This window comes from Neopelma chrysocephalum, unplaced genomic scaffold, assembly GCF_003984885.1.
Source record: "Neopelma chrysocephalum unplaced genomic scaffold, ASM398488v2 Primary Assembly neopelma1_97222, whole genome shotgun sequence".
Classification (NCBI taxonomy): Eukaryota; Metazoa; Chordata; class Aves; order Passeriformes; family Pipridae; genus Neopelma; species Neopelma chrysocephalum.
In genome coordinates this window covers 1040715-1053157 of record NW_020925863.1, presented here as the reverse complement: position 1 = coordinate 1053157, position 12443 = coordinate 1040715, and the positions used below count along the sequence as shown (strand labels likewise).

The 12443-nt window shown below is 49.1% G+C and overlaps 1 protein-coding gene across 5 annotated transcripts in view; it reads right to left on the bottom strand.

The window, feature by feature from the left end:
* Window positions 1-12443, bottom strand: part of NR5A2 (nuclear receptor subfamily 5 group A member 2) — an 88423-nt gene that overhangs the window by 69692 nt on the left and 6288 nt on the right. Inside the window, exons 1-5 of one of the 5 annotated variants that reach the window (XM_027671804.1) lie at window positions 9524-9542; window positions 8269-8406; window positions 5770-5888; window positions 4361-4502; window positions 1006-1652 (exon numbers count right to left, since the gene is read on the bottom strand). In XM_027671804.1, the coding sequence (XP_027527605.1) occupies window positions 1006-1652; window positions 4361-4502; window positions 5770-5888; window positions 8269-8350 (990 nt within the window). In that variant the 5' untranslated portion in view covers window positions 8351-8406; window positions 9524-9542. Of the gene's footprint in view, window positions 1-1005; window positions 1653-4360; window positions 4503-5769; window positions 5889-8268; window positions 8937-9036; window positions 9119-9523; window positions 9543-12443 lie in introns of those variants that run through there. The other 4 variants (XM_027671803.1, XM_027671801.1, XM_027671802.1 and 1 more) reach the window with 4 other exon arrangements.

Sequence of the window (12443 nt, the reverse complement as noted above, 5' to 3'; positions counted from 1 at the left end):
ACAAAACTTTACAGATTTCAGCAGCAAATACTTGTGGCGAAAACATCTCTCTCTAGTAGACAGAGATACGGGAACTGGCAACATGATAAGGAAATTCAGATGTGAGTTGAGTTCATCATCTTGAGGGTTTTTTTGAGACAGAAGATTATTCTTGCCAGAGCTAATTTCTGTATCAAGAAAGTCATTAAAAACTGTAGCTCATATCTATTGTCTGATCTCAGATCTCTGGCTTAAAATTTCAGACCTGAATACAATAGACCACCTAACTGCTTTTACAGTTATGAGAAATGTAAATGGAGCAATTTCTGGCCACCAGAAAGAGGATTTACTGGTTGCTCCAACCAAGTTAGGAGCTGAAAGGTCATTGTAGCAGCCTAGACTAAAGGAATCCCCCATGTACCAGTGGTGATGAGAACCAAAAGGAGTCCTTAAGGTATCTTCTTCCTCCTTGCTCTCTGCTCTGTGTATATCTTGCTTAGGATTCAGCCTTCGTGGTTAATTAGACACATGGGAGTGCATAAAATAGTATCCCACTGAGAAAAAGAATATTCCAAATATGGACTTACATAAAGTGTGAACAGAGATGGACAGAAATGGTGTTCCCCCCTATGTTAAATAAGGTAATGAAATTATTACATAAATGAATGTGGAATGGTGTAACAGGTGTGCTTACAATTCTGAATACAAGCCAGACAATGAGTGATGCTGACAGGGAAGGCGTAAAATTTATGCAAGGCCCTATGGATGTTAACAGTAGTTATAATAAATACTAAAATACAGAAAAGCCGAACTGAATATTGAATCTCTTTGCTGCAGCTAATTACAGGCTCAGGTGGAAGACAACTTCAAGTTTCTCCTTTTAATAGTCTGACTACTTCAAGCCAAATAAATAAAGAATGAGATGCTTGGGGGGAGAAAATGTAAACCACGCTTTCCTGCTTGAAGTACGACATTGTAAGAAATAGTATTTTCTTGACTGAAAGATAATATAAGACTGTTACCTACCTTAAGTTCTCTAAAAAAGATGCTACTCCTAGCCCACTCAACAATGGAGAAGAGGGTTTGATCAGCCATTTTACACATAAGCCCAAATGTGTTGAGCTTCTCATGTTTGCTTCTGTTGGCTTGCTCTTGCTGCAGATATGCCATGATTTTAGCTTGGACTTGCGGCTCATCTGGCTCACATTTCAGGAGTTCCAATATCAGATGCGGAATACTTGCTGGTGAGCTTGTTTGATAACCATCCATGTATGAGTAGCCCATTATTGACTCTGGTGAACTAGTGTAAGGGTCAGGGTACTCGGACTTGATAGCACGGCTTGGAAAATGGCCATAGGTTTGGTAGCCTTGCAAACTGCCGTGGGGTGGCATTGTCATACTAATTGGAGAGGTTACAAATGGACTTCTGTCATAGTCTGTGGGAGGCAAGGCAGTATGGTTCAGAGGTAGGCCTTTGGAGGCTGAATGGATGTTCTGGATTGCAGAGGATATTGTCAGGTCAGTTGGCATTGCTTGGATCACCTGAGTCATGGCTTCCAGTTTAAGTCCGTTTGCTCGGATAAGAGCTTTCTTCTGCTGCTTCAGTGCCCTGTCTCTCTTGTACATTGGTCCAAACTTGTTTCGACCGCCACGCATTCGGTCAGCTCGCACAGCTGCCAGGGGAGAGAAGCAAGTAAATCATAATTAAATCTTGGAATAGACATTCTCTAGTGAAACATACACTAGGAAAGAGCAGAAGTGTAAAAATATAACTCCTCTTTTCTTTTTTTTCCCCACAAATTCAAAGTTGTGCTTTTATTCCTAAAGGAAAAGATTTATTTTGACTTAACAAGTGTCACTTTTTTTCTAGTAACTTAAATGTCACATGCATATATTACTAACATAGGAGAACTTCTCTGTCATTGATTAGGACACAGGGACAAACACGATGGATGGCTACAGGAATTTCACACCTGCTACGGGATCATGTGGAAATCTCAATGTACATTTGGTTTTATGTCAAGCTACTATGTCATTAAGAAACAAGGGCTGATGTCCAGAATTTGTCTGAGACGTATCCAGCAGACCACATTGTCTCATTATAATTCCATTACTGCCTTCCACCGCAGCAAAACATCTGAAATGTAAATTGTGAAACGTTCAGTAGTCATGAAGGGGAATACATTTCTCTTGGCAAAAAGGAAATATTTCCTTCTGATGATTCCGCTCAGGTTGGTGTAAAACTTCAACATTTCTAGTTAGCTGAACACTCTACTGAAACGTTTAGCTGCAGTTGGAATGCGCAGAGAGAAAGCTGTCAGCTTGCTGCCTTCCACGTGGAAGATGGAAGTGAAACAGAAACTATTGACACCGTTCTGGTTTACAATATCTCTGGAATTAGAAATAATTAAAACAAATCCTACTTAACAGCTGCCTTGGGAGTCATACTGGTGGTCTCTGTCACAGCAGCGTCTGTCACCATGGTATATATATGTACTGGACTAGTGAGTGAGGAGCTTTCACCAAGCCCACCTTACCCAACAGCAATTAGATTGAAAGAGGAACCTTTGACAGCCTGGTGACATGTTGAGACTGCTGAGATTGCTGGAGGTTAAGTTCTTGAGCTTTTTATCTTAGGGATTAGTAGGACATTAAAAATTTATTATGAATGCTAGATACGCATAATACTGTACCTTATCATAAGGACTTTAACGTTTAATGATTTTTTTTTTTTGGTCCATGGTTGTTTATGAACTAGACTTTTAAGGCTATATATATTTATGACTATCAGGGAAATACACATATAAATGTCACAAGTATTTACTATTATGGAAGCATGTGTTCTTCCAATTTTCTAAACAAGGAAAAAGAAGTTGCATAGATGTGGATAAGGAAGCTAAAGTACATTTTCTACAGTATCTTTAAAAGCACAGACACTTTGTTTGAATTTGTAGTAAAAATGATGCTTCTAATATTGCTGTTGACTTTGAACAAAATGCAAGAAATAATGATATCACTGGTAAATGTAATTTATTTTAAATCTGTATACACAGTATCCTCCCAGGTACTCTGCAATTAAAAACTGTGAGCAAACTGGATTAGCAAGTGCTTTTGTATAACTCCTACTTAAATTTAAGGTGAACTACGTGCAATCACAGAAGACAAATTTTGGTCTTGTATCACTGTCAGCAAGGGAGAGGAGTTAAAAGTAGGACTAGATAAATGTATTTTATCCTTATCCTTAATGTTAACAATTACAAAAGGATTTAACACGTCCTATTATTGTACTATTTGAATTTGGAAGCACATGCAGTGATTCAGGATGTTTAGTGCAGTGTGTCAGTGCTCGCTCAGTCTTGTGGGCAAATAGAACAGTATTGAATCAATTAAACTGCAGGAGGCTGATTTTTCTGTTTATCTTCAGTTATATCAACAGCTTTCCTTTGCCAGAGTCAGGTGACTGGGTCTTATCCTTTACGGTTCCCTTTGTGGTTTATGGTTTCCCTCCTTTGGCCTGATTTTTCCTGGTTAAGCATCTACGGTGAATGTCATTTCAGTACAGTTGTAACAATAAGGAATGTAGGAGCTTGTCCTTGGTCAAGGAAAAATGTCATCTGCTGTGAAATCTGAATTTCAATATTTTATATATCAAAGTTAGAATGAACTATGTATAATTCACAAATTCAAGTTGACATTTTTGCATTCGGTTACCTCAAAGGGTATTGTACACTTTTCATTATTCTCTGTAGATGAGAAAGTGAAATGAAGTCAAAAAGTGTACTTCAAAATGCCTTATTCTCTTTCAATTGCAATAGCCTTGCAGGTGTAGCATTACAAAAATATAGGACACAACTTTAGAGATTATTTGGTTCCTTAATCTCAAAGGCAAGTCAGTGTGAGAAAAACCCTTATTTTATCTGTTTCTTTGTTTTCTGCCTTATTGTCAGAAGAATGTATGTTAAAAACTCCATCAACCCTAGATAAAATAAAATTAAAATCAGATCACTCTCCATAGTAACAAATAATTTTTTTTATAATCTGGACACTTCTTACGTATTTTATGTTTAATTTAAAACAAGTCTTTTAAAAAAGCTGCAAAACTATTATATCTAGTTCCATTAATTCACAAACTTTAAACTCCTGAAATATCAAACTATATGAAACGTATATGAAAAAACGGACTATGGTTCCTAGTGAATATACCATTTACTCACTAGAATTTTTATAAAGCGACAGTTTCACTGAGCATACACAGTAACCTTTTATTATAATTTCAAAAACATAAATATGTAACTTTTGAAATATAAAATAGAATGTAGCAACATCTAATCCTATAATTTTATAGTACAGTTGAAGATATCAGCAAGACTGTAGCTCTTACCTTCCAATTTCATTCCAACACTTAGACATTTTTGAAATCGACAGTAAGGGCATCGTTTTCGCTGTGTTTTGTCAATCTGGCAATTCTGATTTTCTATACATGTGTACCTTTTGTTATTCTGGACTGTTCGCTTAAAGAATCCCTGTATGACAGATACAAAAATTAGCCTGTTTTGCTTGAATATTGTATTTCAGCATTTTATTTTATGGAAATCATTGTAACATAATTTTCAGATGCCACTCGAGCACTTACAAAGTTACATAGTTTATTTTAAATGAGTGATCTGAACCCAGACTCCAGAGGAGGTTTTCTTGTCTTAGTGCTATGTTTTATAGGCTTATGTCAAAGATTGGTAAGGCTGTAGCCTTCTGTGCCTCTGACAGTGGTGGCAGAAATAGTGACACTGACCAGTTCCTTTTGTATTCTTTAATCATAGCAGAATTTAATTAAAGTCTTTCTTTTGAAGTAGTTTTACATGAAATAAACACTATTGCAAAGATAACAGAAGTACAGAATAGCTCTGGCTACTGTACATCCCAGTGGAGCATGCTAGAGGCATAATAAGTGCTTGTCATTCACTACTCATTGATTATTTTTTAGTGAAAATATAATGGACTAAGTTAATTTTTCCATGCAACTAAATGTTAAATTGCATTGTTCTGGCAAAGGAGTTTCCTTTACAGTGCACTACTTAAATAACTGTAAAATATTTTAAAAATTTTACACTAAAAATATGACATCCATAAATTCATAATTATTTAAACCTTATAGTATAATAAAACAGTGCAGATATAGTAATCTTTTCATATGATAAGTTGCATTTACTAATATTTTATTTTCAAAATTAATGAATGATCTAAGCAAATAATTAGTTACTTGACTTTGTGTGTCAAGCGAGCTCTGACAGTTCTAGGTTGCATGAAAAAAGTGCATAGTCATTATAGTCACAGAAATGTATGTTGGAATATTGAAGGATGAAAGAAAAATCTTAAGAAAGCTGCATTAGATTTTGCAAAGCTGATCTGTATTGAGGATAATTTTCTTACTTTATCCTCCAGGAAAAGAAATACTCTGAATGGATATAAATCAACTAAAACCGATACTTAGGACAGTTAGGAATGAAAGTTCTTCTAGAACTACATGACAACAGCAAAATACTTAGAAGCAATGACAAAACTACAATGCAAATCAGTCCACGTTGTTTCCGTTTGTGCAGATATCTCTCTCAAAGAGACTTCTAAATCCTAAAGCTTTTTGGTGGTTAATTTTTTTATGTGAATGTAATAAGAAACATATCAGGAACAACCCAAACTATTACACAGCTGTTTTCTTTAATTATCTTTTTTTCTGCTTATATTTGAAACATTTTTTGCTATACTTGTGTTTGTATGAAGTAATAAGTACAGAACCTTGCAGCTTTCACAGGTGAGAAGTCCATAATGGTACCCAGACACTTTGTCTCCACAGACTGGACATAGTTCCTCAAGGTCTTCATCATAAGAGTAATTCACCATTTTAAACTGAGACACTGGGGAAAGGAGAAATAGCACATTCAATTAGAATTTATGTTACTAACTTAAATTTTCTTCAACTGTTCTCACCTAGAGAGAAAGCTCGCTTAAACAAGCACACTACTGAAAATAGGGAGACAAAACGTTTTATTTTTAAAAACAACTTGCATGGAGACATGGGGCTTTTCATCATCATCAAATCTGCATGATACTTAAGCAGCATAGCAAGAACCATCAACTTCTAAGTTTTATGTTTAAATATTTATATTTACAGAGTAGCTTTAACCTAGTGCTTATTATGGAATCACAAACTGAAAGAATTAATTTAAATCCAAAAATTATTAGAGGCAACGTTTAAAAAAGCAGAAAGAAAAGACTGTCACTTGCATATTTAAAGCAATTCGTTTCCTTTAAAGTTTTCTTTCAACATCAGCCTGCAAATATTTACCTAGACAAAATCTGTATCTCACAGACCCAGCACTTTTGCACCGCGTGAAATCCAAGTTAGCTGCTTGGAAAACCAGCTTAAAACCAGCTCTGCGCCCCCCAAACCCGTCCTCTCGGGGTGACCGCCCCCTCGCCCTCGCCCCCTGCCCACGCCGCTGGGTGAGCGCTGCGTGCCCGCAGCCCCGGCTGTCACAGCCCGCGGGTCCGCAGAGAGACGGGAGAGACGCTTTTCAGCTGTCCGCGGGTCGGCAGAGACAGCGCACCGGGACCGCCGTCCTCGGGGGATGCGCTCAGGTCCGCCCGGCCCGCAGACCCAGCATCCCTCGCTGCGGGGGGCTGGGCGTGAAACCTGCGCGCCGGGGCCGCCTGAAGTTTCTGCCGCTCGGGAAAAGGCGGGGAGGAGCCGTCAGGAGAGGACGGGGGGCTAAAACATGCGGAATGAAGCGCGGTCACTCGAGCCGGGCTCCCTCACAAGGAGCCCCGGTCAGCCGCTCTGGTTATTCCCTAAATGAAACCCTTCCACTCGATGTGGGGCCGGTTTCCTTTCCCCTCCCTGCTGCTAAGCCCCCGACCTGGTCGGCAAGCATCGTGGCAGCGGAAGGCTCCTGAGCAAGGCGAGAGGCGCTGGGCATCGCCGCCGCACTGCTTAGGATGTCGCCTTTCTGTGTTTAACCCTGCGGCTGCCACAGGTCGGGGGCACTGGAGCGCTCAGATTCCGCCTGAAGCCCCTGGACCGGGCTTCCGGCTGGCGCCCGCTCGCCAAAGCAAGGAGCTGCGCCCCGGCGCTCGGGGGAGCTACCGGGGAGCGCGGGGACATTATCACGCTAGCACGCTGCCTGAGCGACCTCGACGCGGCCGGGGATCGCCGCCTGCCAGCGGCGTGGGGTGGATACAGGGCGGCCGCAGGCGGAGGAGAAGGAGGGCCCGGCCCTTCCCTCTGCTCCTGCAGTCCCGGCTCCAGGGTACGGCGCTGGGGCGAAGTTCCCCTCCTCGCAGGAAAAAACAAATGGCAAGGCAGGGGTTTTCCAAGCGCCGTGCCCCCTTGCACGGAGCCTCCTCCCCGGGTGAGGAAAGGGCTGGGCAGGTCGCCCCCAGCACCTCCGGGTCCCCAGCCCACCCCGCCCTTGCTTCACAGCAGGCTCCCGGGACGAGAGGGGATAATTTCGAAAGAGCAGGCAGGACGGGAGGTGGGGCCCCAGGAGAGGCGCGCGGGGCGGGGTGGCCACTGGCCGCATCCCGGGGTGCCGGCTCCAAGACACGGAGCCGACCCTCGGCGGGATCTGCGCCGTCTCCCTCCGCGCAGCGCCCCGTCCCGCCAACCCCCAGAGACATTTCCAGCACCATCCCAACTCGGGCATCCCTCTGCTTTCCTGGGTACCCCGCAAGGGCGCAAATCCTCCGCGGCATCGGGGCTTTCTGCTGCGAAGTTTCGCGACACCGCCGCTGCCACCTGCGCGGTACCTGCGAGCGCCGCACCCGCGGGACAGAGCCCTCGGGTCCCGTTCGGGACGGTGTGTGGCACACGGGGTGCTCGGCAGGACTTCCCCGCGTAACTCCGCCTGCCATAAACTCCGAGGCAGTTTGGCGCGGACTGGGAATTAGACCGAGATCCCCTGCATCTGCAGCAGGGCGAGGCAGTGTCCGACGGGGCGTCTGCACGCCAGGGAAGGCTGCGACCGGCCAGGTGCTTGACGGTTCCCCGGACGCGGTTGCACCTTCTGACCAGGGCCTTTCCGTCGCCTCGGCCCTGGTGTCCCGACACCCATTGCCCGCTCGAGCAACCCTGCAAGTTGGCCCGCGAAGGCAGGGGCTCTGCGAGGCGCGGAGCGGGCGGCGGCGGGGGAGCTCGCAAGCAACAGCCACAAACTTTTTTGGCAGGACGAAGGAGCGCTTTGCCGAGGGAAACCCGAGCGCGCGCGGAGGGGGAGCGCCATGCCTCTCCCCCCTTACCTTGCATGTTTTCCGGCATCTGCCCCTGTTCCCCATTCGACCGGGCGAGTCCCAGGGCCTCCGTTTCCACTTTGGGCAGCATGACAAGGCGGCTGCGGGCCGGTCTGGAAGCTCCGTGTCCGTCCGCGGCAACAGCACCTGGACACGGCAGCACAGATTTAGCTGGAGCAAGGGGCGCTCGGCGGCTGCTGCCTCTTCCCCCTCTTCCGCCTCTTCCCTCTCTCTGCTCCACGCCAGCCCTTGCCCAGCTGGAGCGGGAGCACCGAGCGGCCCCGGCCGCCGGGAAGCGCCGCCGGGTGCCCGCGGCTAGCGGAGCCACGGAGCGGTAGTCGGGCTGCAGGCGGTGGGGGGCGGAGAAGAGAGGAGGAGGAGGAAGACCCGGGGCTGCCGTGGAGGAAGGAGGAACCCCGGGAGCCGGCAGCAGCTCCGCCCGGGGCTCAGCACGGCGGCAGCTCGGCGCCCCGATCCATGTGGAGCGGCACAGTGCACAAGAGCGTTCTGCCGCCGCTGGTGCTGCTGGACAGGGTTCCCACCCCCGTCCCCCTCCTCCCTTCCTCCCTCCTCCTCCTCCTCCTCCTCCCCCGCTTCCCCCCGGTACAAGTGCGGAGGTGCCGAGTTGGGACCTCCGGCCCCGGCCCCGCGGGGAGGCGCTCCCGGAGCCTGGGGGCTGCAGGGCGCGGGGTCTCCGGCGAAGGGGGGCCCCGACACCGCCCTTGCAGCCAATAAGGCAGAGGCGGGATGAGCAACACCCCCCGCGCACACACGCACCGCACACACATCGGCCCAGCGCAGTCACCCCCGCTGGTTAAACGGGGCTGCGGCGTGAGGAACTGGGCTGCTGCCGCCCCTCCTCGCCCCAGCGGAGCCCGACGGGCCACCAGCCCGGCCGAGCCGGGCTACGCTTACTCTCCCTTCCGCGGCCGTGCCGGCGAGCAGCCACGCTCAAGCTCCCTTGGGGCCGGCAGGGCAATGCCCCCGCCCGGCCAGCGGCGGCTGAGGACACCCCGGCCCTCGCCTTCCCTCGGGGCGGTCGGGGGTACACAGCGGAACCCCCAACCCTTGCGGCCACGTTGCAGCCGGCGCAGCCTTAGGGTCTGACACAAGCGGGCGGGAGCCGCGTTGGCGCTCGCTGCACCTATTTAGGCTTTTTTGGTCTCCCTCCCCTAAGCTTCTTGCGAAATCTGTCAGTGCCGGTAGCATCGTTTGCACAAAAGCCAGTGCCCTGGCAGAGCCATCGCTCCCTTCCCCTGCTCACAGTGCAGCAAGTGGCACTGGTTTCCAAGTTGTCCCAAAGAACTCGTTTCTCGCGCGCGGGGGAGCCCGGGGGGCGGCGGGGTGCAGACCGCCCGGCGAGTCGAGCCGGAGCTCTGCCCGCCCCCGTTGCCCTTCCCGCCCCACCCTCGCCGGGAGAGTCCGGGAGGGTCCGCGCAGTTCCCACTGCGGCGCATAGGTTTGTTGGTGTGGGATGAGCGATATTTGCACCTTGGAAAGCATCCGAGCTCCCCATCCGAGCGCTCGGCTGCCCGTACTCCTCTGGCACTTTAATCTCCGTTGTGTATATTAAGAGCTGAAAATATTTGGCGGTGAAAATTGCTTCCGATGGGGAGTGGGGCGCGGAACTGTCTCTAGCGCAGAGTATGGCATTTCCCATCGGCTGGGAGAGAGATGGTGAAAACTGGTCGTTGTTGTAACTTATTAAATAGTGGTGGTGATCGCAGGGTGAACCCGCACTGGGACAAGCGCACCACATGCAGAGAGCGGACTCGGCTATGCTCAACTTTTTGCATCCAATAGCTGGGACACCTTTGCTAGTTCAGCGCAGATCCCGAGCCAACCCAACACCAGCATCAGCGGAGTAGAGCCCAGCGCGCAGAGAGGCTCAGACCTCTCGGGCTCCTTCCATTCTCACCTTTCCCCATACCCCTTCGGGCGGGAGTGCGAGCGGGTGAACTGTATCAACACCTTATACCTCAAGTTATAATTTCACAGTTTAACAGGTCGTCTGCGAATAAGTTTTAGAACAGCAGTATGGCGAGCTGCGTGAGAGAACAGCTGGATACCTAGGACGGGGTGGCTGAAAACCCTCTCGAGGGAATGCCTCCGTTTCTAGGCAGAAGTAACTCAGGCTGAGACTCTGTTTCGGCCCCTGGGAAATTGTTCCCAGATACATTAGTTGCAAACAACCCCTCTCGCAGGCGTCGCCGTGTAGCATCGCCCAGCGCTGAGCCCGGGAGGCTCAACACGCGGCGTCCAGAGCACAGCGGCGGCTCCGCTCCGCTCCCCCGGCACCCGCCCTGAGGGCTGCGGGTCGGGGATCTCCGCGGCGCGGCGGGGCCGCGGCCCTCCGGCCTTCCGAGCCTGCAGCCGGGCCGCCTGGGCCCGACGGGCGGCCGGAGCGCTCCGGGGGCAGCTCGCAGAGGAACGACCCCTCCTCGCAGCCCTTCCCCGCAGCAGAAGTGTTGTCAGAGCACAGCTCCCGACCGTCAGGACACCCACGGACGCTGGGCTCCACCGGGCAAGCCGGTCCCCTCCCTCCCGCTCACCGTCGGGTGGGTCGCGCCGCTTGGCGACACCCCGACGGAGCTCTCCGTGATGCCACTCTCGTTACCGCTGCTCCGGGGAAGGCATCCCTGTTCGGAAGAAAAGCGGGAGAAGGAAACCTCGCGTCCGGACAGGGCAGGCGAAACCAACCCGAGCGCAGCCGGGGCCAGGCGGGCTGCGGCCCCCGCGGGCAGCGCGGCCAAGCGCCTCCGCCGGCGGGTGGCCCGGGCCGGGTCGGCTCTCCCCGTACAATACTCCCCCGAGGATATGGCCCTAGCACTGATCCCCGGGCTTTTCGCTCCTACTCGTGGGCTTAATGTGATTCCGCCAGGGAAGGGTTTGGAGAGATTTCAGACTGTACATCGCAAAGTCACTCTGCGAGCTGTCGCTATGGATGAAAATACTTTGGAGTGGTTATTACACATCCACATTTCTCCGAAGTAACAGTTTAGGGCAGTACATATTAAAAATGATACCTGGTCCCTTGTGGCTACATTTAATTTAACATGGAGTTCTAGCTCTCACGATTGCCTTGAGCAACCTTAATTACCCTTTCTTCTAATATCTTCTCCATTCCTTACTAAGTTCTCCAAACTTTTTTTTTTTTTAATGCGATTTCTCTCCTGAGTTTGCCTGCCTTGTTCTGACTTTGCCTGAAGGTCTTGATTGACGCGTGTAATTATAATTATAAAAGATGATGGCTCGGGGAGCCTGCAGCAGCCTTGATTAGTACAAGGAGCAAGACCTGGAATATTTTATACTTCCCCATTTAAATGTATGTACATTTACATTAAAAAAACTCACTGTCTAATTTTAAATAATCTGAAGCTTCTTCCACCTCTCTGTTTTCAAGGCAGAGGGTTCTGTGTGATGATATTTCTAGGCAAGCTCCGATTTCTTCCAGCTTCCAAGAGTCCACAGAACCTGAGCAAATTTCAAAGCCTTTTCCCTAAACAGAGACATTTCCAACTTGGAAGGTCTGCTTGATGAGAAACAAACAGCATGCTTCCTTCGAGCTTTGTGTCGAGAAGTGTCCCGGAGAAGGTTTGATTTATCTTCTCAGCAAACTAGCGAAAGTGAACGTTTGGGGGTGGGGGTGGTAAATGTTCAAGACAAACTTCGCAGAAGCAAATGAAACAAATAACAACTTCTGCTGGGAAGTCTAAATCCGGTCAAAAAGACTTAAATGGAACTATTTAAGGAGAGAAGCCCGCATCATGTCCTTCTTTCTCTCCCGCTGAACATTCCCGTTTGCCCGCCAGCCCAGAGCTGCTCTGAGCTATCCTGCAGTGAAAACTGTGACTTCAGGCAGGCTCGGGGAGGGAGTCAGCGCCACGCAGCCTGTTCCCGGCGCAGCCACACAGCCCCGGGCACAGGCTGGCACAGCCACGGGCACGCAGCGGCGCGGCCGCGGCAGAGACGGGCGCGGCCTCGGGAAGTACCCCGGAGGAGGCAGCGTGCGGCAGACACGGGATCCCTCTGCAGCCGGCGAAGTTCATAACGCCAGTTTGCTGCTCCACCTCACACACCTCTCACGCCCAGCGTTACGAGACTATTTACACCAGGAAAAGCGTGTCCAGTACAGGTTCTTCTCTTCTCTTCTCTTCTCTTCTCTTCTCTTCTCTTCTCTTCTC